General features: G+C 41.9%; 1 protein-coding gene across 1 annotated transcript in view; it reads left to right on the forward strand.

The window, feature by feature from the left end:
• Positions 1-21,414, forward strand: part of brinp1 (bone morphogenetic protein/retinoic acid inducible neural-specific 1) — an 85,645-nt gene that overhangs the window by 8,768 nt on the left and 55,463 nt on the right. The window contains exon 2 of the mRNA XM_040197620.2: positions 12,763-13,030. Coding sequence (XP_040053554.2) covers positions 12,813-13,030 — 218 coding nt within the window. The 5' untranslated portion in view covers positions 12,763-12,812. The remainder of the gene's footprint in view (positions 1-12,762; positions 13,031-21,414) is intronic.

Here is a 21,414-nt window from a genome sequence, read left to right on the forward strand (position 1 = left end):
TCCAGTGGGTGACTCATTTCTTGCCTTGAATCAAAGAGGTAAAGGCACAGAAAGTACACACTGATTGCATCTCAAAATATGAATAATTTCTACCGTGCCACCAGCTCTGTGCCAAACTGGCAACGCATTCCATTAACACTGCTTTTTCTAATTTTGGACTACGATGTAATCCCCAAACGGCGAGATCATTATGATCAGTCCTATATATTGTTCTTCACACCAATAAGACAGACACGGACGGATCCTAGGTGTTTGAAATATGAATAAAGAATCTCAAATCAGCACACAGAGGGCCTATTTGTTACGCTGAGATGCTGTTTTAGCACGAAAGCCCTGGAAATCTGACAAGCACGCCTGAGCCAGACAGAGAAGTGATTTGTGTTCCAGTCAGATTTGTGTTTGAATCAAACTGCTGACAGAGTGCAGACTGGGAGAAGATGCACAGTGTGCACTGTAAATACCGAGACATCTCATGATTTAATCAGCCACTGCATACGGGGATTCACGAAACGTGTTCGACTATATTTAAATCCCAGCGAATGAATCATGAATGTTCACACAACGTTGTGGGTATTCTGCTTACTGCGATGTTAAAGTTACATCTCTGCTCAATATGCTGCCTGCTAGACGTTCACGGTGTGTGATAACAAATATGCTATGCTGCCCGGCTGCCTTCCGGTGCTATTTTAACCTCTGATTCTGAATTGGTGTTATGAAAGCTGTTGACAATGCCCACAAAACGATGGCTGGTAACGAGTGTCGCAAAATAGATGCAAAAAAGGATCGTTATTCTTATCTAATTACCGTAGTTGAACATAGGCATAATATTTTCACCTGAAATGGTCCAAACTGCAGTACTGTACCTAATCATGTTTTTGGTGACCTACGTATTTATGTTTAGTCTTCTGTATAATATGACACATTACCACAGTGTGCTTCATTGATCTTGTTCATTGATGCTGAATTGCTGCTCACCCAACCACATAAATACATATGCAGCATGCGGCATGTTTTGAAAATGAAAAAAAAAAAAAAAAACATCGATTGAATCGTAGAGGACAGGGACCAGCACACATTTACATATGCACTCACATGTTCACGGAGCACACACACGCACATCCCCAAAGACCTCTGCGCTGCCTTGCTGATTGAGCTGGTGTTGTTAGTTTTAATGATGGAGAGGCCAGTGCAGGTGAAGCGCTATCCTCTCTGGTGTTTTTTGCAGACTCAGCACACCAACATGACACCGATGTAGGGCAGAGAAGAGGCGACGCGGCAGATTCAAGTCACAGTGGTGGGCAGGAGGGGGGAAAAGTGCAATGGTGGTAGCCCTTTGGCTGGATAACAATCCACAACTGAACAGTTTTATAACGGAAAACCTCCACATCTGCCTCATGTTCTGCCAATGGACTGTTGATGTCAGGACAGATCTGCTTTGATGCTCAGTTCCATTGATCTTGTTTGCTCGGCACAATAGTCACCCCTTTCATCATTGCAATTGAGCAAGGAAGACTTCTTCATTTTTAATAAATTTACCTCAAGGCTACTCTTTCATTCATTACTCTTTAATTGCCACACCTCTTGGCTGCATTCCTTTCATTCACACCTCTCCTTCATCATCACATCGCTCTAAAACTCGAGAGGCCACCTCCTCTTTATTCATCATCCAATTAAGTGCACCTAGAACTCACTCCTCCTCCTCCTCTTACCCACACGGGAGCTAATCATGAATCAGTACGCTCTTTATTAACCCTTTCAACCGCTTCGCGCCGCCTTCAGCCGTCTTTTTGGCACTTGAATGAAAACACTCTTGCCACCCCTTTCAAAAGTCGTACCAGAGGCACAGCGCTCATAGACATCCTTCAGCCAAGCCAGAGCCTTTTGTCACAAAAGAGGAAATGGATTACCCAAAGCTTATTTCCAGACAAGACAAAGAATGTTCTCTCGGTGGGAGCCGTGCTTAAGCTTAATTTTTCTAAACATTATAGCATTACTGTGAGCACATTTCCTCCACATTTGCAATCTCAGAAAGCCAAGTATTTCATCTATGAGGACCACCCTGAGCTTATGCTCAAGAAACACACCCACTGATGTATTAACATTAAAATGTTAACGCACTAGCTTGCCAGTTTTAATAAACTATTTGGTCCTTAATACTCACAGCAATTAGATCTGATAAACAGCCAGCTATTTGGAGAGAAGATGTGGTGGTTGCCTCAGCTGGACATCTTCACAGTAACAAACTAAAAGACTAAAACTAAAAGAAATTCATTAATTCAGCCATGGCAATAAAACGAGAAAACTAGACTAGAGATTTGCTTCCTCCTTGGAGTTGCAGATACACATATAGACAGAATGTTGTTATTCTCATGATATGATCCTCAGCTCTTAAGCCTTATTGACAAATTTAGAGGCATCTTTCCATCTTTTATCTCAACCTGCCTTTAAAACCTCTGCTGACAAGAATGTAACAATGACAGAATCAGAGAGCTTTGATTATAGAGCTATGATGTCGTCCATTGATCGCTTCTAATGCCTTTTGAGGGCCCCACTAAAAGGTATTTCTTGAATGTCAAAGTCTTAAAGCTTGTTGGGTTGAAAAGGTACTGAACAGTGTCTTCGGTTAAGAGTTACCGAAATATTTCAGTAAATTGTCCAAAATGGAGAACTGAATGATCGTATGAAACTCATACATTTCCTTAATTTAGACGGAGGTACACTCTCTTGGATGCGGATGCCGTTTCGTACACTAAGTATTATCCAACAGCTATAAAACCCTAATTTATGGGCAATTGCTGTCTTTATTTGAACATAACATTTAAAAAAAGACCCATATAAAATCCCCCTTGTTCTTCCATGGTTAAGCAAAAAGTGGTTTTACTTAATGCCTGAATAACTGACCAAAGCATTTGACACTGCAAGAACATGAACTGCTGTCTAAGGAAGGATGCCATAGAAATGCTAGTAAATGGAAAACATGGTAAATGGAATGTTAGCCTTGTGGCAAAAGCCGCTGAGTTATAGGATGAAAAGAGGACAGCTTAGTGGAGGAATACAGTGACAGTAGAATTCCAATGGCAAGAGGTCAAGAGCGCTCTATTTTCAATCTTAACATTGGGAATATGTACAAGTCTGCTGCTGTAACCTATATCAAGGGCACATTTTTGCAAGCGATAACCTCCCAAGTAGAGGAGGACGAAATATGGTGCAGAAAAGAAAGAGCTCCTCTCAGCAAAAATTCGAAATCCTTTTAGTCATATCAGGCCTAAAAATGTCTGCTCAGGGATGCCTTTGCTCATGTAGATCTATGAACTGGACCGGATGTGAGAGCGCTCGTGCGTATGACATTGAGCATCCCCATTTCAATCCGTCCCTCCTTTTAAGATACAGCAAGGCAGCAACACTAACATCACTAGTCATGACAACACCGCATTAACCGTAAAAAACATCTGTAATTTAAAATAGCAAAATTACTTGCCGTACATTTCACGCCGATTAGTTATTAGAGAGTTATTGGCTGATCGTATTTGCATCTGCAATTAGACGGAAACAAACTCACAAATACACCCATACAACTATTTCCAGTCATTCTGGGAATGAATTCACTGTCCTTGGTACTGCAGAGTAATCACCTCAACAAGCTCCCAGGGCTAGACGGCAGACACGTCCAATTTATCTGGAGAATACCAGCAAATAAAACAGCCCATCCTTCATAGACTCTTTATTATATGTTTTACTACATTGTAGTGCACTTTGAATATAAAAAGCCAAATAGAGGCATTTTATGTCTTCGTGATACAGAAGCTACGTTGCAGCACTAAATTGCCAATGGCATACTGTAGGTTAATAGATGATACTAAATTGAGGTTGGCAGAGAAAGTTCATTCCAACTATGAGGGGGATCGAGCCTGGCACTGAACAAAAACACCCTCAGAATATTGATATTTATGGCACCACGAGGGATACGTAACACAGAGCAGTTCAGCTTTGCCGTGCTTAATCCGCAGGAAAGGAGATGGGAACACTTATTTAAAAAAAAAAAATGATTCCCACCATCTGCTCAGCGTCTCTGCAGATTTTGCTGATTTATGGAACCCACCGAGCCCATGCGGACTCCTCTGCTTTCCCCAAATTTACTGGCTGTGAATTAAGGACAATAGGAGCAGTGACCATAAGCTTAACACCCCATTCCCTCTTTTTTCCCCCGGAGAGCCAGACGGCGGGTCAGACGGGGGAACCCTTCTTTGCCAAAGTCTCCTGATTAGCAGCACGTCGACGGGCGGATTGTAAAGCGAACATCAAATAGGTGAATGGTGTCAAGGAGTCCGGGCAACGCATCAGAGTGCGCGGAAAAGGAAAAAGGGGAACAAAAATACCCACTGCAGCTGGACAAAATCTCTCTCTCTGCGTAACGCCAGCAGTCCGGTCCCCTGAGAGGGCAGCAGCTGTTGTGTTGAGAACTCTGCCGGAGAAAAAAAAGTGCAAGTGGAAGGTTGTTGTGAAGGGTTACGTGAAGCAGCATTAACACTCGGAAATGTGCTGGCCAAACACTTTTCTTTTATCTTTTTTTTGTCACCGACCTTTTTTCTGTGATTCAAACATCTGGCAGCCGGAATTGCTCAAGTACGATGATCGTTAGTGAGTGCAATTGGGGAAGGACACGTTTTAGTAAAACACATTGTTCTTTTCCAGCTTCATCCTGTGCACATGCTGATAAAATCCAGTGTGACGAAACGAGGAACATTTATTTCCCTACCGAAGTTCTGTAACTAGACCAGCAAATAATGCCCTCGTCCCGGTAAAGCAATACTTCCCTCGCGCGTATCCGTAAAAAAATAAAATGCTGCCCCGCGATCCAATTGCCGTCTCACAGTTGCCTCGCAACAACACTTCATCACACTCTGCTCCGTGGCACTGATAGCGAGATGTGAATAAAATGTTACAGACACAAGCAATTATGATAGATCAGTCACAGGAGGAAGAGAGGAAGGAGTATCTGCTGCTTAATTCTGCTGGTAATTACAGTAAAAAAATAAAAAATAAAAGATATATTACAGGGGCCTGGGATGAGCTGCACAGCGGCTCCGTTACATCCCTGTTGTGTTGTTGTTGTTGTTTTTTTCAAGCTCCATGCACAGTTGCAGATGAGACAAAGACTTAACAAATGCCTCGGCCCTGTGGGTGCGTTTATATATACATGAGGCCTTTACTTATCTTACATGTGCTCTGTTGGAGGTGCACGGATTTAAAAACCCACCCATGACATTCACTTCCTGTTCTTTCTCCCCTTTGGGTGAAAACCTCTTTGAGTCCTTTCAGTGGAAACCACACAGTGGATGACATCACTTGACATTTACACACATGAGCAAAGTAGAACTGCCGTGCGAACAGTGTCATTTACAGCCCTAAGTCCTATTCAGGCCCACGGAGCAACTCAGTGGGCATTTTGACTGTGAACAGCCGAGGGAATTGAATTGTCTCCCTTTTTTAAACCTCACATTGTTTCAGCGGAGCATCAGGACAAGAAGCAGCATGCGAAATCTGTCGAGGTTGGAGCATTTTGCCCCGTTTTATTCGGCGTGCAGTTCAGGCCCTCGGAGAGGACGCTGAAACTCAAGATATTCAAAGCAAGGACGGTGTACCAGTGAGGTAATTCGTAGGAAAGCAGCCGGTTGTTTCTCATCAATAAAACCACATAGTAATTAGAGGAACCACTTGAAAGCCAATTTGCGAGTTGACAAATGATCAATCTTCATCTGTTCTGCGGCCACGGCAGCGTACGGCAGCAGCGGTGGATGCGGTGACAGATGGCTTGCCTGCTCCGGCTAGCATCTCATTCTCTTCGGCCCAAAGACTCAGACGCCGGCTAAAGCGGTGCAATCCTTCTGCTTTTCCTATCAGTGAAAACCACCTTCTCTCGGAACCAGATGAGCAAATCACTTCTGTTGTGTTCTTTTCTAGCTCTAAGGGATAGTTCAGATTTCTTTTCATGCCATGGTTCTGTGAGGTACTTATTCATAGCGAATAAATTACCTATAGTAGATGGCGGTCGGCTCGCCATCGGCTTTCGGGAGTAGAAAGGAGCTGCTACGCAGGAGCCAAAGCCATGAAATGTATTTTACTTTCCTAAAAAGTCCCGCCTCAAAATCGGTATCGGTTTAACTGTACACTATTCCTTCACTGCCTCTACCTCGCGGTCGGAAAGGCCTTTCTGACAGAGAACGCAAGCTGCTGCTGTATCTGTACTCTCTTGATACTTATAAGACCCCTTTGAAAAAAACTAAAATTTTGCATCAAATAACTCCGGAGTTGCTGCCTCAAACAGTGAGTGTGTTTGTTAGTGTGTGACTTTGGTGTTTCACAGGCTTAGTTTGGATTAACCAAATTCATACAATAACAATGACAAACTAACCGATCTTGGCAGCTCGGTTGCTTTGAAGAGAGCACAAATAACAGAACAGAGTTCCTTCTCGGAAAGGCCCGTTTAAGCAGGTTAAAGCTCTGAAAATAATCAAAATGTAGCCTTTGCCGATATTGATTTCGTGCTTTTCAAGACTGGGCCGATGCCGTGTTCAAACTATTGTTACCTGACTCCATGGAATTGTATTAAAGAGACATTCAGAGCAGTAATTAAATGTATTAAAACAACCTATTGAAGGGGAATCAACATGGGGAATAAAATGAAATGCAGATGTCACATGCATTTCATTGCAGCAGAATTCTTCATGAAGCAATTCAATTTATATTTCATGCTAAATGGAATTGCCTGTTGGCTGGTCAATGTGCTTAAATTATCTGAGTAACACACCCAGAAACCTTTATACCTTCACCATCCACAGTCTTTGCACTTGTGAGTGTGTTACACTGAGACCTTATTAATTAATTTGCTTTATGGCAGAGACAGCCCCTATTTAAAACCGTCCCATACACCGCCCCCGCGTTGCTGCTGTTTAACTAGGCAGCTATCAAATAAACCTTGAAGCACACTCCTCGCAGCGCTTCACATGACGGATGCCCCGGCTCCCCTTTCCCGTTCCTCTCCCCGCCTTGCATTGATCCTCCCTGAATGGATTCGGCCACAATAATTCAGCAACCAGGTAAATTGGACTAACTCTGACCATTAGTGAATTAGTTTGCTTTTCAAAATCAGCCATTGATCCCCGAGCTGAGCTGATTGGTTGCAACTGACCAACCAGAGAATTTAATTATCAGTGTCGCTCGCTCAGCCATGTTTCTTTGAAGGTCAGGGTGCCACTGCGGTCCTTTTTCAAAAAGAAACGACGGGAGCAAGGCGAGAGATTGGCGAGGGAAAAGGAATCCACTACAAACCGAGTTAGCCACGGCCGGCCTTCCCAATTGCTCTGTTGCTTCCCAGAAATTGCAACTGGCAGACCATTACCACGCCTCTCCAGACATGGCTGTGAGCTGTGCAGAAATCATTCTCAGAATTCAGATGACACTGGTATGGCATATTCTGCCCTCCTCCTTCCTCGTGCTGTTACTTCTGGGCTACCAACCATCCACAGACCTTACCTCAAAGGTAAGGTCTGTGGACGCAGCAGTGCACAGAGAGAACTCACATCGGCTTGCCTCCCCAAAAGTTCAAACTCAAAAATAGCGGTGACCAGGTGTCATGCGGGAGCCGTGGATGGACGGATTGTGCGGAAATACATTATAGCTGCTCCAATTCCTTAGAGTCTACCTGCCTTCCAGCCAAAAGGCTCCTTTCTACACTGATCTCTTGCCTCCCTGGGATTTAGAATACAAATAAGGAGAACAAGCCTCCCCATTCTTATGAACTTTATAGAATAAAGAGGGACACTTAGGGCCCCACACAGGGGAGGCAGGAATTGATTGGCGAAGCCAGTGATGGGACCAGAATGGAGATTGAATCTCCCTGAATGAAGTAGAATGGAGGAGGAGTTGCGGCATGAATGAAGCGGTTTAAAAAGGGGGATGGAGAAAACAAGCCTCCCTTGTCCTGTCTTGTGATTTCCTGGAGCAGACATCCTCCCCTTTTTACCCTGTTTATTCAAGGGTAAATGTGATCGAGTCCTTCTCTTCCTTTCCCCGTTTCTCTAATCCACTGTTCAAATAACAGTAATCTGCAAATAAACACAAGATAAAGAATATTTCCGACAGGTCGACCAACAAACAAATGAGTGGAACACATGTGAGATTGGTGATTTGTGTGGGCTATGATTTCACGCAGCAACAGAGCATAAAGACCTCCGAATGGAGAGGTTTCAAAAAAAATATTTTGCCATCAAGTCGGTGGATCTCAGTGGAGTGGAGTGCACAACATTTGGTGCAGTATTTTTTCATACAGCATTTTGAAAAAGGTTTCATTTGTTAGCAGTAATACAGCAGAATAATTCATGTGAAGCCCTGTAACTTAAGGCACTTAACATCAGGTTGAATCCGTCAATGCATTCAATTTATGCATACCCTTTTTTATCACAAAATGCTGATTTCTATGCATGAAATAATATATAATTTGCATGCCATGGGATGCGGGACCATGGGAGTATGGCTCGTAAATTATAGCAACTTTTTAAAAACGTATTATTATTCAGAAATGCTCCTTTTCCTCCGATTTGTGTGTGTAAACGTCAGCAGGTGGGAGGCTGCCAGAGTTTCACCACAGGGAAGGAGAGTCAAACAAACTTGCCCTGTAGCTTAATTGTCATTGGCGACCAGTTGTTGGTGGTATTGAAGAGTAAGGACCACATCAGCATCTAACGAGACCCAAGTGACATCTGCATCTACGTTAATTGGCTATGTAGCCTGGAAACAGCAGTGAAGGTTTGTTTAGTGGCTCATTCGACTAGCTGGAGTGCAGACTAAGTGTGTTCATGTTTTCAAGTTGCCAATGCCACAACACTGACATTACTGATTTTTGCATAACATTTACTATTAAATAACATCATTATATCCATGAAAGTGATGTCAAATGAAAGATAGAATCTCCGGTTTTGTTACTAGCACCCCCACGTCCCCAGATTTCATCCCGAAACATTGAAGCCCTGCGTGCCGAAGCATTTAAATCCTCAGTAACTGTGTAGAGTGGACGGCCCCACCACAGTTGTTAAACTGTCCCCGTGGTTCCCCACCAAATTATTTGGCTTGAACCTTTTCCTACAGCGGACAACAGTTCTAGTAGGAGGTGGGCAGCAATTATTAACCAAATGTGATATCTCGTCCCATTTAACATCATCTGCCCTCAGTGGCTTGTTTACAGTGCAGCACATTTGCTCTTGGTGAGTCAGCCCTTCTTGCATTAAACATTCATTTATTCCTGAGAGAATTTTTTTTTGTTTTGTTTAAAGGCTCCCGAACAGTTCTCAGTAGCTTACATGTTTTACACTGAGAGGGAAGCGTGGCATAGAGCCTGCATTTTTTTTTTAAAAGGGAGGAACCCTGGAAGAGTTTATCTGATTGATTCTTATAATACTGGTCCATTTCCCGCTGTGCATCTGCTGCACTGCACCACATGGCTCCTACCCCCAAAACACCAAGAGTGAATCAACCTACCCCATGCGGACCGCTTTCTTTCATCAGCGTGAATTGATTCAGTTAGGCCTTCAGAGTGTGATGGAGGCATGCAGAACATCAGAATCAAGCCTACCTTCTAGTAATGTGTTTTTCTAATTGAAGTACAAAATAAATCTTCCTTCACAATTTTCACCATTTCCTCTCAAAGGGTCATTTCGTTGCCTCTTAGAGGAGAAAACATATTTTAAACAACATAATATACAGATGATGACACCGTCATCCGCATTTTTAGTTGTCACGATGACTCATATTTGTCCACTGTTCCTTTGTATCACACAGTGCTGTTCGCTTGAGTCCTTTTTTATCTAGCAAAGCATTTCGGTGTGAAGATGTGAAAATGTTCAGATGCCAAGCGCACAAAGCAAACAAGCAAATTAATCTGGCAGGGGATGGATACTATTTCATGGCAGGATAAGAAAGGCAGATCTTACTTATAACAGGCTTAGTGAGAAAAAAAGAATCACTGAGGATTTACTTTCATACATCATAAATGTAGTCTGTTCACTGCAGGAGGCTTCAAGGACTCAGACAGAAATGACAACTCAGGTCGTCGAAGTGACTAAGCAGAACTGATTTTTATGTTGATGGGGAACTCAAGAGCACACAATAACTTTAGGGTTGAGGTTCTGCATGTAAAAGAGTTCAGGGTATAGAAATGACGTGCATGCAAAAAAGAAAATATGTGTATTTTGTGACCTTAATTCATTGGCGCTGCCTCAAAGATAAAATCACTGTTAGTTACTCTGTAATTTCTGCATGAAGACAATGCAGTACATGAAGAGATCTAGTCTTCCGATCACATTTCCTTACCAAATTGAGAAAGTTAGCAGTGGTCGAACGGTACAAATTTCATGATTATGTGATTTTGCCACACTCTGAAAACGTGCACCTCCCTAAACATGCTTAGTAAAGTCTTTACCTTATTAAATATACCATAAATCCAGCTTGGGCCAACAGAATGAACCCTCTTCTTTCTTTTCTTTGTTAAAATTCTAACAATATGCTACCAATGTTTTGTTATTGAAGCCTAATTTTCAAAATCATGTTTTCTAGTTTCAGTGAATTTGGCAAAGGTTTAGAAAATAAGTTTGGTTTTATGGTTCAACTCTTCAATGGATAGTTAAGACGGATCTAAAGATCAATAGCTTATTCTGTAATGCTTTATAAATGCTATTTTATTCTCAAAAGGTGATTGCAGTCATTACAGTCGCTGTATTTACACTAGAAAACTTTGAACATAAATAATTATACACCACATTAAACAAATGATGCTGTCCTGGATTAATTTCAGATTCATAAACATGGGAACAAAGAATTACAGATTCAACCACCTTAAGTACTTGTAAAATGTTCACGCAAACATTTTCTAAAAAGATATCGTAGTTAACTTTCCAGTCAATATGTCTGTAAAAATGTATTTACTCACTAAAACATTTTTTCATCCATTTTCTGTTCCCCATTGGAAATTCATCCTCACACCCCATCTTTGCGAAAGGGCATATCCTCATTAATTCCGTGCTCAGCAGCGTCCCTCCCTATCACTATATGTATTGTTTCATCTTGACAGCCAAGCTCAAATGAATGTAAGATAATTAGCTTAAAATGGACCAGTTCAGTACACTGTCATATTTGTCGTTGCCACTGAGTATCTCGTTCATGGGAGGAAAAGGAGGCTTGTTTTTCCTTCTGTCAGATGTGATGTGAGCTGGCATGCAGGGCCATGCAGTTGTTTAATTACTATCATTCCTAAGTACTGATTATACTTCAAATAGGCTGTATAATCACAAACAGTTTGTCTATATTTTTTAGCACAATCGCAAATGTTTCCTGGTCCGTTGGCAAGTAGGTGAAGCAGTGTCGAGATACCGAATAAATCTAAGCCGTCAAAAGACACTTATTTTAACCATGATAAGACGCACACTGTCTCCTTAAGTGTGCGACTTTGATTTCTTCAACTTTTGCAATCGCGTAGTTCATCATATATTTAACAGGAAAAGATTAGGTCCATTAAATTGGCCCTGCTCTTTTATGAAGCATTATTCTCTAATAAGCCATGAAAAGGGGAGGATTTTTCGCATAGAGCGGCACTTGATAGCACACTGTTGGGTGCTTCACGGCCAGGGGCCAAAGTTCTTTTAACGCAATTACCGTTAAAAATCGTCTCTTTATCAGTAAGTAAGACACATTATTTCACTTACAAGTGGACGCCAGTGTTCACAGTAAATTCAGAATGAGGGAATATTGTATTTTTTATGTTCTTTCTGAAATTGTAAAAATGTTTTCTACATTCTTTTTCATTTTTTTTCCATTGAGCGCGTGACGTAATGGAGCAGTGGCGTAATATGTCACCGCGGTAATCATGAGTGGCCCAACTCGTGGCGCGTTAGATGTGGCGTTTATTGTCTGCTGCCTCAAGGAGTTTTATTATATAAATAAAACACTACCCATTAAGCCTTATTTCAATATGGTTTTAGATTTTCTCCGTTTTTGCAGTTATGCTGATCTGTGTGCCCACTATAAAAAAAAAATGCATTTTCTCTCAAATATTTTATGAACATAGAGTCACATTTTATATTATGCTGCCATTTTATGAAGCTAGGGAAATAAACCAATTGTATTAACAACCCCTAGCAGCTTTAGTGGAACATAATTAGGTTCTTATTTTGTATTTGAGGAGAAAGGCAATATTGTGTATCACATTAGGTTTAACAATTCATGAAGTCACAAGTCAATAGTTGAACAATTTCTCCAGCAGTAATTGACACCACTGGGTAAAGGGAAATGGTGTTCTTTTACATTCGTGGGTGGGTGTCATAACATATTGTGAAGCAGTCTTCTAACCTTGTCAGAAGTTATCATGGCACCAATTATCTGTAAAAAAAAAAAGAAAAGAAAAAGACAGCAACCGTAGAGGATGTACTTCATATTTATCAGCGAAAGGGTAACAGTCCTTGTGTGGAGAGGCACAATCTGTTTTGTCTCTCTGAAAAACTCAAGGGAGGCATGAAGGGTGAACCGTCTGAGGAAGAACCGAAAATAAATACACATCATATAACAGCAACCGGTCAATGACAAGGGCACTTTTTTATTTGTTCACTACAGCACAATTAACATGACCGTATGACATTATCTTGTACTGCTCAAATAGATGTTGTCATCTAACACTCCTCTATTTCTGTGTCTCCCTCCCTCTTTCTCTCCCTTCAGGTCTCCACATAATGGAGCGAGAATGAACGGAGAGCGGCTTAAAAAAAAGCATGAACTGGAGGTTTATTGAGGTCATCTGCTTCCTGTTTATATGGGACCATATAACAGTTCAGTCTTCACGCCAGGACCCGTTGGCAACTGAACAACATGTCACCAAGCAACATGACTGGCTCATCTCTGACCGTGGACCGTTCCACCACTCTCGGAGTTATCTGTCCTTTGTGGAAAGATTCCGCCAAGGATTTACGACCAGATATAAAATTTATAGGTGAGTTCACTTTCAGCCTGTGCATTTTTTAAGAATCTGTAGGTTTTAATATTTTTTCTTCTTCTATTTTGGTTGCAAAGAGCTGCACTGTGTACATTTTTAACCGATTAAGTGTGCATCTTTTATACGGACTTGCAACCACTCTCAGCACTGTCGACTTCTTTTTCTCATATTAATAAAGTCCTCTGTTTGTACTTTCACTGCACTCACAGATCACAAACCCCAAATACTGGATCCTACATTTCACTTAGTCCACTTTCAAATTGCTAGATGCATAACGCAGAATAAAGTAATAGATTTTTAGTTCTCACATTATGCCTTCTTTTACAATTGGTTTCACATTAGAATAAAGTTCACTGTGCCTATTGATCTATCTGTTTTGCCACATAAACACACTAAAACACATCTAAATTATTCACTACCAACAGAGACAATAAGAGTTTATAGCCCAAAATATATGAAGTTATATTAACTGATATGTTATGGTCATTCTAATTCATTCATCTACTTGCAAATTTCACACACATCAGAACTCATAATAAGAACTTGACAAACCATTAGTGTCTAATTATAAATCCTACCCCTGCACTCTATTAGGACTATAACTAATTAATTTACCTTTAAATCATTGATCAATGTCTCTTTTGACACCTCAACGATTATATTAATATAGTTCATATCTTGTTTAGCATTCTACAACGCATTATTTATTCCACAATTCTACAAAGGAAGTGGTGGAGAGATTGAGATAGAAACCCTGTTTCTAGGAAAGACGTCCTTTGATTTCTCTCCAATCCCTTCGAAATCAGAAGCATGGAAAGAGTAAAAGAGTCATTTGCTACATTCCTTTGGCATTCCTCTCACAGCGTTTGTTCACTGTCTCACTGCTCCATCTCTCTTGGTGCCTTGCCACAGCCCCGGGTCCCCACCGGCTTCCTCGCCTTGATATCGTCACATGAACAGCAAACATGCATTTGCATAATGCGTAACGTGACAGAGCGGGATGTTGCACAGGGACACGAATCTCAGAGGCTAAAACTTCTGAGGAGGCCGCTTTCCACGGGGCGCCGCGCGAGCCGTCGAGCGCCGACTGTGATGCTGCAGTGATTTATGAAAACAGAGCGTGTGTGTGTGTGTGTTTGCATGTCGGGGGCTGATAGGGGACGTTGCCGGGCCCAGGTGGCTCCTGTCATTTCTACCTCTTAACAAACCATTAGGGTTATTAAATTCAGCTATCGTTGCTGGATATCCCTTTCCTCGCGACGAGACGATTCAATTTCACACTAAGCGCGTGAAGAATTTGATGATAACAATCAACATTCAACATTTGCAAAACACACCGTGTAAAGTTCGATTGATCCCTTTTGATCATTTCAACAGTAAAGTCTATTACTTTAACATATGGAATGCTCTGTACAATGCAGAGTAGTGCACTCTACCGCTGTATTAGCACACTGCTTTTGAGCAGGGAAGGCATACTGTGCAAAAAATCTAATCTGAACGTATCTGAGTCAATGGTGTGCGACGTTCTCCCTGAGATCCAAGTGTTTTCCAAGGATTTTAATCCCAACTTGGACCACAAGTTAATTTCAATGATTAATACATCTTCAACGAGAAAGGGGCAATGTGTGTGTTTGTGTGTGTGTGTGTGTGTGTGTGTGTGTAAATAAGTGACATCAGGTGGGGCTGGTGTTTGGTTGGAATGAAATCATACATACTCTCGGTCCTCCTCGGCACATGATTGCCCAGCCGTGCTCTACTCTAACCAGCAATGAGAGCTGAATCGCTGTGTAAATTTCCCCGGGGACCTTCTCTGCCTCGACGATTTAGTGGTGGAAAGTGGTTGAATCAGATTTGCGGAGAGACAAAGCATCCATTCCTTTCGGGTTCTCTTATCAACAGAGATTACCCCGGTGGCACGCTGCACGGACAATGCCAACCTGATCAGCAACAAATAAATCTGCCCCGTCTTTAATGACGTGGGCGATGCGCCTAATTTGAAGGATAAACAGATTTTGGAAGTGCCAGGGCTCTGAAAAGGTCACGGCTCGCTTGAAGGGGGAAGACACACCACAAGGCACCAATTATCCTCTCCCTCTGGACTTATTCCTCTATAAAAAAAAAAATGATTGGAGTGGGCTTTGTATGTGTCACTGCTGATTGTAATCTCCAAACTGCATTCTTTCAGTTTGCTGCTCCCCTGTTTTCATAAACATAAGTGTACATTTCCTGCATGTTCATTCATCGGTCACAAGTAAGTTACTTTCACCGCCTGGCTGCGTTGTGCACACGGAATCAGACCTCCGGTGGGATTGTGTGTATCAACGCGTGCTTCAGGTCGCGGTGAAACTGGATGGCCTGGTTTACTCAAACTAGCATCTCTCATTGGGTTGCTTGTACGCTATTATGGGGTCGAATGTGTTTCAGATAAGGCCTGTTCTCTCTTTGGTCTTTGTTCGCAGAGCTCTATCTCAGGTTCTCGTGTGCCTGAATAAGAAACCAATATAAATGCAAATCTGGTGGCCATTAATGCATTTTAAAGGCCTCAAATCAGCATTGCTCTGTAATCAAAGACGCAAGATGGGGGTTGTCATTTGAAATAGAAATATTTATGAGAATGAATAGTTCTGATTGATCATACTTTGAAAAGACACGCCAAAATAAATGGAAAGAGAAGGTTGATGGAGCCGCTCTTGTCATTGGACCAGGGCTCATGAAGAACTCACTCACACATTTAAAAATCAAAATGAGCTTATTAGGCGTGTCTTTGTAGGAACATCAAGAGATTAATTAATGTACATTTATACTCTTGACTGTATTAGTCTGCTTAAGAAAAAGGTTTTTGGTGGATAACACATTCCAGGCTTCGTTGCCGGGTGGGTTTGTTTTACGGCATATGGCGGAGATACGTGTATCACAATGAGAGAAGGTGTAAGAGAGATTAGATAAAGTGCACTGGACCTTGAAACAATCACCGGCAACGGCATCTTCCGATCACCGAATCCAACCAGCCAGGCCCAACAAAGGCAGAGTCCTCCGCCCCCAGGACGAGAGCCAAGATAGAAGCTAAGCCAGCCCAGTAAGGAGCAGATGCAATTTCACTACCCAGCATATTCTTGGCTAATGTCCAGGTGCAGAAATTTAAAATGGATGACTGAGAATTTACGCTAGGCCAGCAAAGAACGCCTGTGCGTGTTGAGCCCGCATCTTTACATCATATGCACATTGCTATTGCTGGACATGGAGGGGTGAGAGGTGGCTCAATGACGCTCGGTGCTCGAACGAGTTCAAAGTTGATGAACAATGTCTTCTAGATCTGGACTTTTTTAAATATTACAGATGCAAGTCATGTGACAAAAAGGGAGTGGTGAAAAAGTGTGACAAATGTTTTGGTGTTGTATGTTAACCTCCCAAAACAAATGAAGGCAACGTTTGACTGCAAAAATCAAGATTATAATTCTGAACCAAAATAAGTACTACTTATGTGGTTTAATTAGGCAATATTTGCTAAAATGCACGCTACAAGTTTAGTGTATCTCGTAAATACACCCACGTGAAAGACGTGGCATAAGAATAGGCGATGTCTCCACCACCAGTTTGTCTCCACCATGAGGACATTTCCATTCATGTGTCCTTTGAGGTTAAAATATTTCATTAAATCATTCCTTAACACAGCTGTAATACGAGGGAAGCATGGTTATATCCAATGCAAGCACATTATGCATATCTCTTTCTGAACTTTTTCCTTCATGACATTAATTATTCCTAACTATAATCAGTCCTCAGACAACCACTTGATCAGCACAAAACCTTGAATTAATAATCTATGGCTTTAATTTGCACATGCAAACAACTTCCTTTATTCGGCCTCTAATTTAAACTATCTGGCAAACAGATAGACCTGCAACTCACCCATTTTTTTAATACTGATTTTCTTATAATTCGCTATTAGCATAGCATTGTCTGTTGCCTAATTGGTTCAAGTTCTCCGATGAACAATGGCCAAAAATCCCCTTTTCAAGAGTTTCTTTGTGTTCTTTGTCCGGGCATCTGTCAGTGTTCATCTCGGCCCCGTTTCTTTTCAACAGAAACAAGGTGTAACGTTTGTCCGACTCAGGTCTTGAATTAGTTTGGATGAGCCATCTGTAATTGGATAGAGCGAGAGACGGCGTATTTGATGTAGTCTGCAGATTTGCTGAGAGAGACTGCGGCAATGTTTAATTCAGCAGGCTGTAGCCAAAAGGGAGAGCAGGAGACAGGCAGTCAGCTGAGATGAAACAGACCGGAGGAAAGCGGACAGAGACGTCGTGGGGTCTGAGGTGCCATTGGACGGTGAGACAGGGAAGGTGGTAAAAGTGTGTGATAACGAGAATGTATATAAGTGCTTGAGACAATGACGGGGGGGTCCGCTGAGTTGAAAATCACAACAACTTGTGAAGCAGACTGGTTTGCTGGCAGTAAGGTCACAGTCAAGGGGATGAAGAACCGCCTCACAGAAGCACTGAAGTGACTCAGAGGACTCGCTAAAAAAACACGCGCTCTTTCTCACAATAAAGGAACAACAAAGACTTATATTTATGCCTTCACAGCATGTCATCATACATGTGCTTAAATCACATGGGCAAAACCAGAGAATGCTATTTTCATTGCCTGCACTGTATTTCCCAATGCTCAGTGGGTCACACAGCAACCCTTTATTTATTCATAACTTATTCATTTATTATTTTTGCAGCAGTGGGAGGGTGACAGAAACGGTTCCTTAAAGGTTGAGAGGAACAATGAAAGAGGTGATGACACAAATGCCACTAGATGTACGGCACTTGCCAAAAGGAAGACTGGCTTAATAAAATATGTTTTCTACCAATCTACAATGCAAGAATACAATATAACTGTTCAATGCAAATTCAGGAGCAGAACAGACGTGTGCGGTTAAATAAATATATTTTCTTCAGTTTCTAAGCGACACGGTTACGAGGTGATCACGCATACTTAGATGACTCACCAACAGGACGTCGCCAAAGAGAATGTTGGCAGACGTGAGTTACCGTTTGCTGACTAAAGCAGTAACCACTTAAAACCACACCTGGGCTCAGCCAATCACACCTGTTGAAATTCCAGAACAGCTTGTCACTGTTGGTTACCAACTGCGTTGCATTGTTACCTTCAAAAACAGTCAAAGGAGAAATCTAAAGAGTGTGAATATTGTTTTCTGTGGAGCGCAGACAATTTTACAGACAAATCAGGATAAACGTAGAATTTTATTATTGTAAGACCAACTGGGTGAGATTTGCTCCATACAAATAAAATGTATATCTTTGTCTTTCCCTAATAAACACACATGGAAAACAGACATACACACAAAACGTGATGCTACACTGCAAGGCTAAACTTCGATAACAATCAATTGAACAGTGCTGATATTTGGTAGTGATCTGGATTTCTCAGCATTTTAAGGTTTGGGAGACCCAACAAGCCGATCAGGGCTGGAATTTCTCGCCACTTCCCTTCTCATACCAAGTTGTAAAAAGCCCCCCGCTGTGGGACGACTTAATTACTGGCAAGGAAGGGATAGTAATTAGAGGAGAAACAGGAGGCTAGAAGAAACTGTCAGGGTTAAGCACTGACTAATTCACTGCGTGGGACGCCTGTGCAGCTCTCCCTTGAGAATGGCAATGCAACATCACCCAGTGCAACAATCTCTGAGGAGATGGGACCGCAGCAGACGTGTCTCATATAACACTGTGTATGTGAAGGCTATACACATTTGTCCATCATAGTGAGACCATTGTTTTGAAGAGAAAGAAAATAAGAATGGTGCAAGAAATAATGACAAATAAAAAGACATATGATCCATATGATGACTTAACTCTTCTAGCTCCTAATCCACAAAAGAAAATATTTTGTCAACCCACACTGCTGTCACCTTAGTCAATTAAACACTTTTAGGTCGGTGGGGTTAAATTTTTAAAACTGCAACCAACTTTTTTAAATGTGAATGTACACATTGTGGAGTAATATTTACCCGAGCAGAGAAGGAAGTTGTTCCTTGCGTTTTCAATTCAAATCTTAGTATTATTGTTGTGCCCCACCAGCAGGATGATGGCTGTCGCTCTCCACTGTTCATACATTGGCCCTACACATGCTGAGGTCAGTTTGACATCCACAAGCTCTATATATATATTCAACGGAATGAAATGTGTTAGTGTCGACGCAAGAGGTACAACACAGCCAGTATTGTAAGGTCAGGGTCAGGGTCAGTCAAGCATTATATAAGACATGTTTAAACAAACTGAAAACAATATAGCTGCACTACGCAGAGGCTTTAGGACAGAAGATATAATAATGCCGGGATTCTAACATATATTTAGACAATAATTACTGCATTGCAGACTGGTTCTAGGGACGTGGGACGTTGCCTCTCTGGCCAGGAAGGAACTGAGCTCACGCAAGGGCTGGAACGGTATCAAGTTGCTATGATCGTGCTCACTTACAGGTATGCCACTGGTTCTGGAACCAAAACTCCAGGAGGGTTTGGAATATCCATTTCTCTTGCCCTTAGGTGAGAGACGGCGAGCGGTTTTGGGGGTTTATTCATGAACCGCCGGCTGAGTGTGTGGGAGTTTCTCCAGCGGTGATGAGAGGGTAGCCTCTGTGTGAGTAAAGGCTACAACCGGGAGTTGCCGGGAGAAAGTCTCCGACTCAGTACCTCGTTTGGATTGTTGGAGTCACAGATCGTCCATGGAAATTATCATGTTCATGCATAGGGCAGTTCAAAGTGTTGCGAGGTTAAACTGGGTATGTTCAGCTGAGGCCCCCTCTTCCATGAGGTCCTCCACCCTCAACTCCGGATGACGTGGGAACCGGATGGTGCTGTGTCACACGCTTCCATTGTGGGAGTTGTGGGTGGAGGCGTTTTTAAAAAGGGAATACCTAGCGGTTCCCCAGCAAGAGCTGGAAAGGTTTGCTGGGAAGAGGGACGTATTGGGTTCCCTACTGATCACGTGCCCTGTCAGAGACACTTGACGCAAAGAATTGACCATATTAACAATAAAACATTGTGCAGTAACGGGCTGTGCTCTTAGGATTCTACGGGGAGCACTAAAGCCCCTTAATCAACTTAAATGCAACATGAAGAGGTTGGTGTTGTGGTGGGAGCCACAGCACCAACCTCCTTTGGCATAATCACATTCATGGAGGTATATGGTTATAAAGTCTTCTCACAAGAATGTTTATGGAAAAAATCCAATCACAAATAGAGCTGGATATTAATTTACAGGTGTAGAACTATATTAGTTTGGAATATATTCATTTTCCACACTTAGTATCTCTGCTGAACACCTCATCAGAGGTGTCTGTACTCGCTCACTTCTCCGTCCTGCAGTCTGTGCTCAGCTTTGGTCCTTAATGTGACCCACAGAGGTTTATTCTCGGCCTGCTGCCAAACATCAGCGTCCGTTCACTTCTGGCCAAACACTGAAAACGTTGGTCATGTTTTACTCTTTGTCTGAAAACGTACATGGTAAAGTGTCCCACACAGATCAGCTATTTATCCCAAATTAGTTTAACAGGGGTTTCATGTGATATCTGCATTAACACGTTGGCCATTTGAGATGGTTGGAAGAGTTGAGATTGAATAGAAGAATCAAAGCTCAACATTTATATGAATTGAATATGTCACATCACATCATATATCTCGAACAGGAAAGTGGCATCCTTGTTTTTTCCCTGTGCTGCTTGCAAAGAATGTTCCTATGAGTAATGCTTATATCGGCTGTCAGGTATTTGACAGTTTCTGCCGCAATTAGTTGCAAGATGAAAAAATATTTATTTTTGTGACCAGATATTAACACCATACAAAGTACCATTTGTATGACACTGCAGAAGCAATTTAGATACCTTGAAAACATTTGCCAATGTAGTCAGTTGAAAGAAGCTTTGTTTTGGGGTAGATCAAAGTACCGTATAGGGATTATGGGATTAAAACAGCCAGTATTTATTGCACGTGTTACACAGACCGCTAATACAATTCATAGAAATCAACATCATTTTGCTTTATTTTGTTTATGACTGTTATTACGGGGCAAATTGAGTTCAGCAGAAAATGGATGGGATACAATACGCGCTTTCCAGGGCGCTTTGATAAATAAAGGTTGTTGCTTTTCATTCATTTCAAAGCATTGTTGTCGATTTCATTACAGGGTGCAGAAGGTGATGAAGTGTTTAATCAGCTGTAAACTGTATTCTGGGGTGAGAGGGAGATGGGAGCATCTGGGAAAGCATTATTTTGTTTTTATTTCAGATTCTGCCATTGATCTGCATGCACCCTTGTTGTGTGGGGCGTGCGCATATACTTTCTATTCGGTCCTTGCCCCACATAGTCAGAC

The sequence above is a fragment of the Gasterosteus aculeatus genome, chromosome 14, assembly GCF_964276395.1.
Source record: "Gasterosteus aculeatus chromosome 14, fGasAcu3.hap1.1, whole genome shotgun sequence".
NCBI classification, from domain to species: domain Eukaryota; kingdom Metazoa; phylum Chordata; class Actinopteri; order Perciformes; family Gasterosteidae; genus Gasterosteus; species Gasterosteus aculeatus.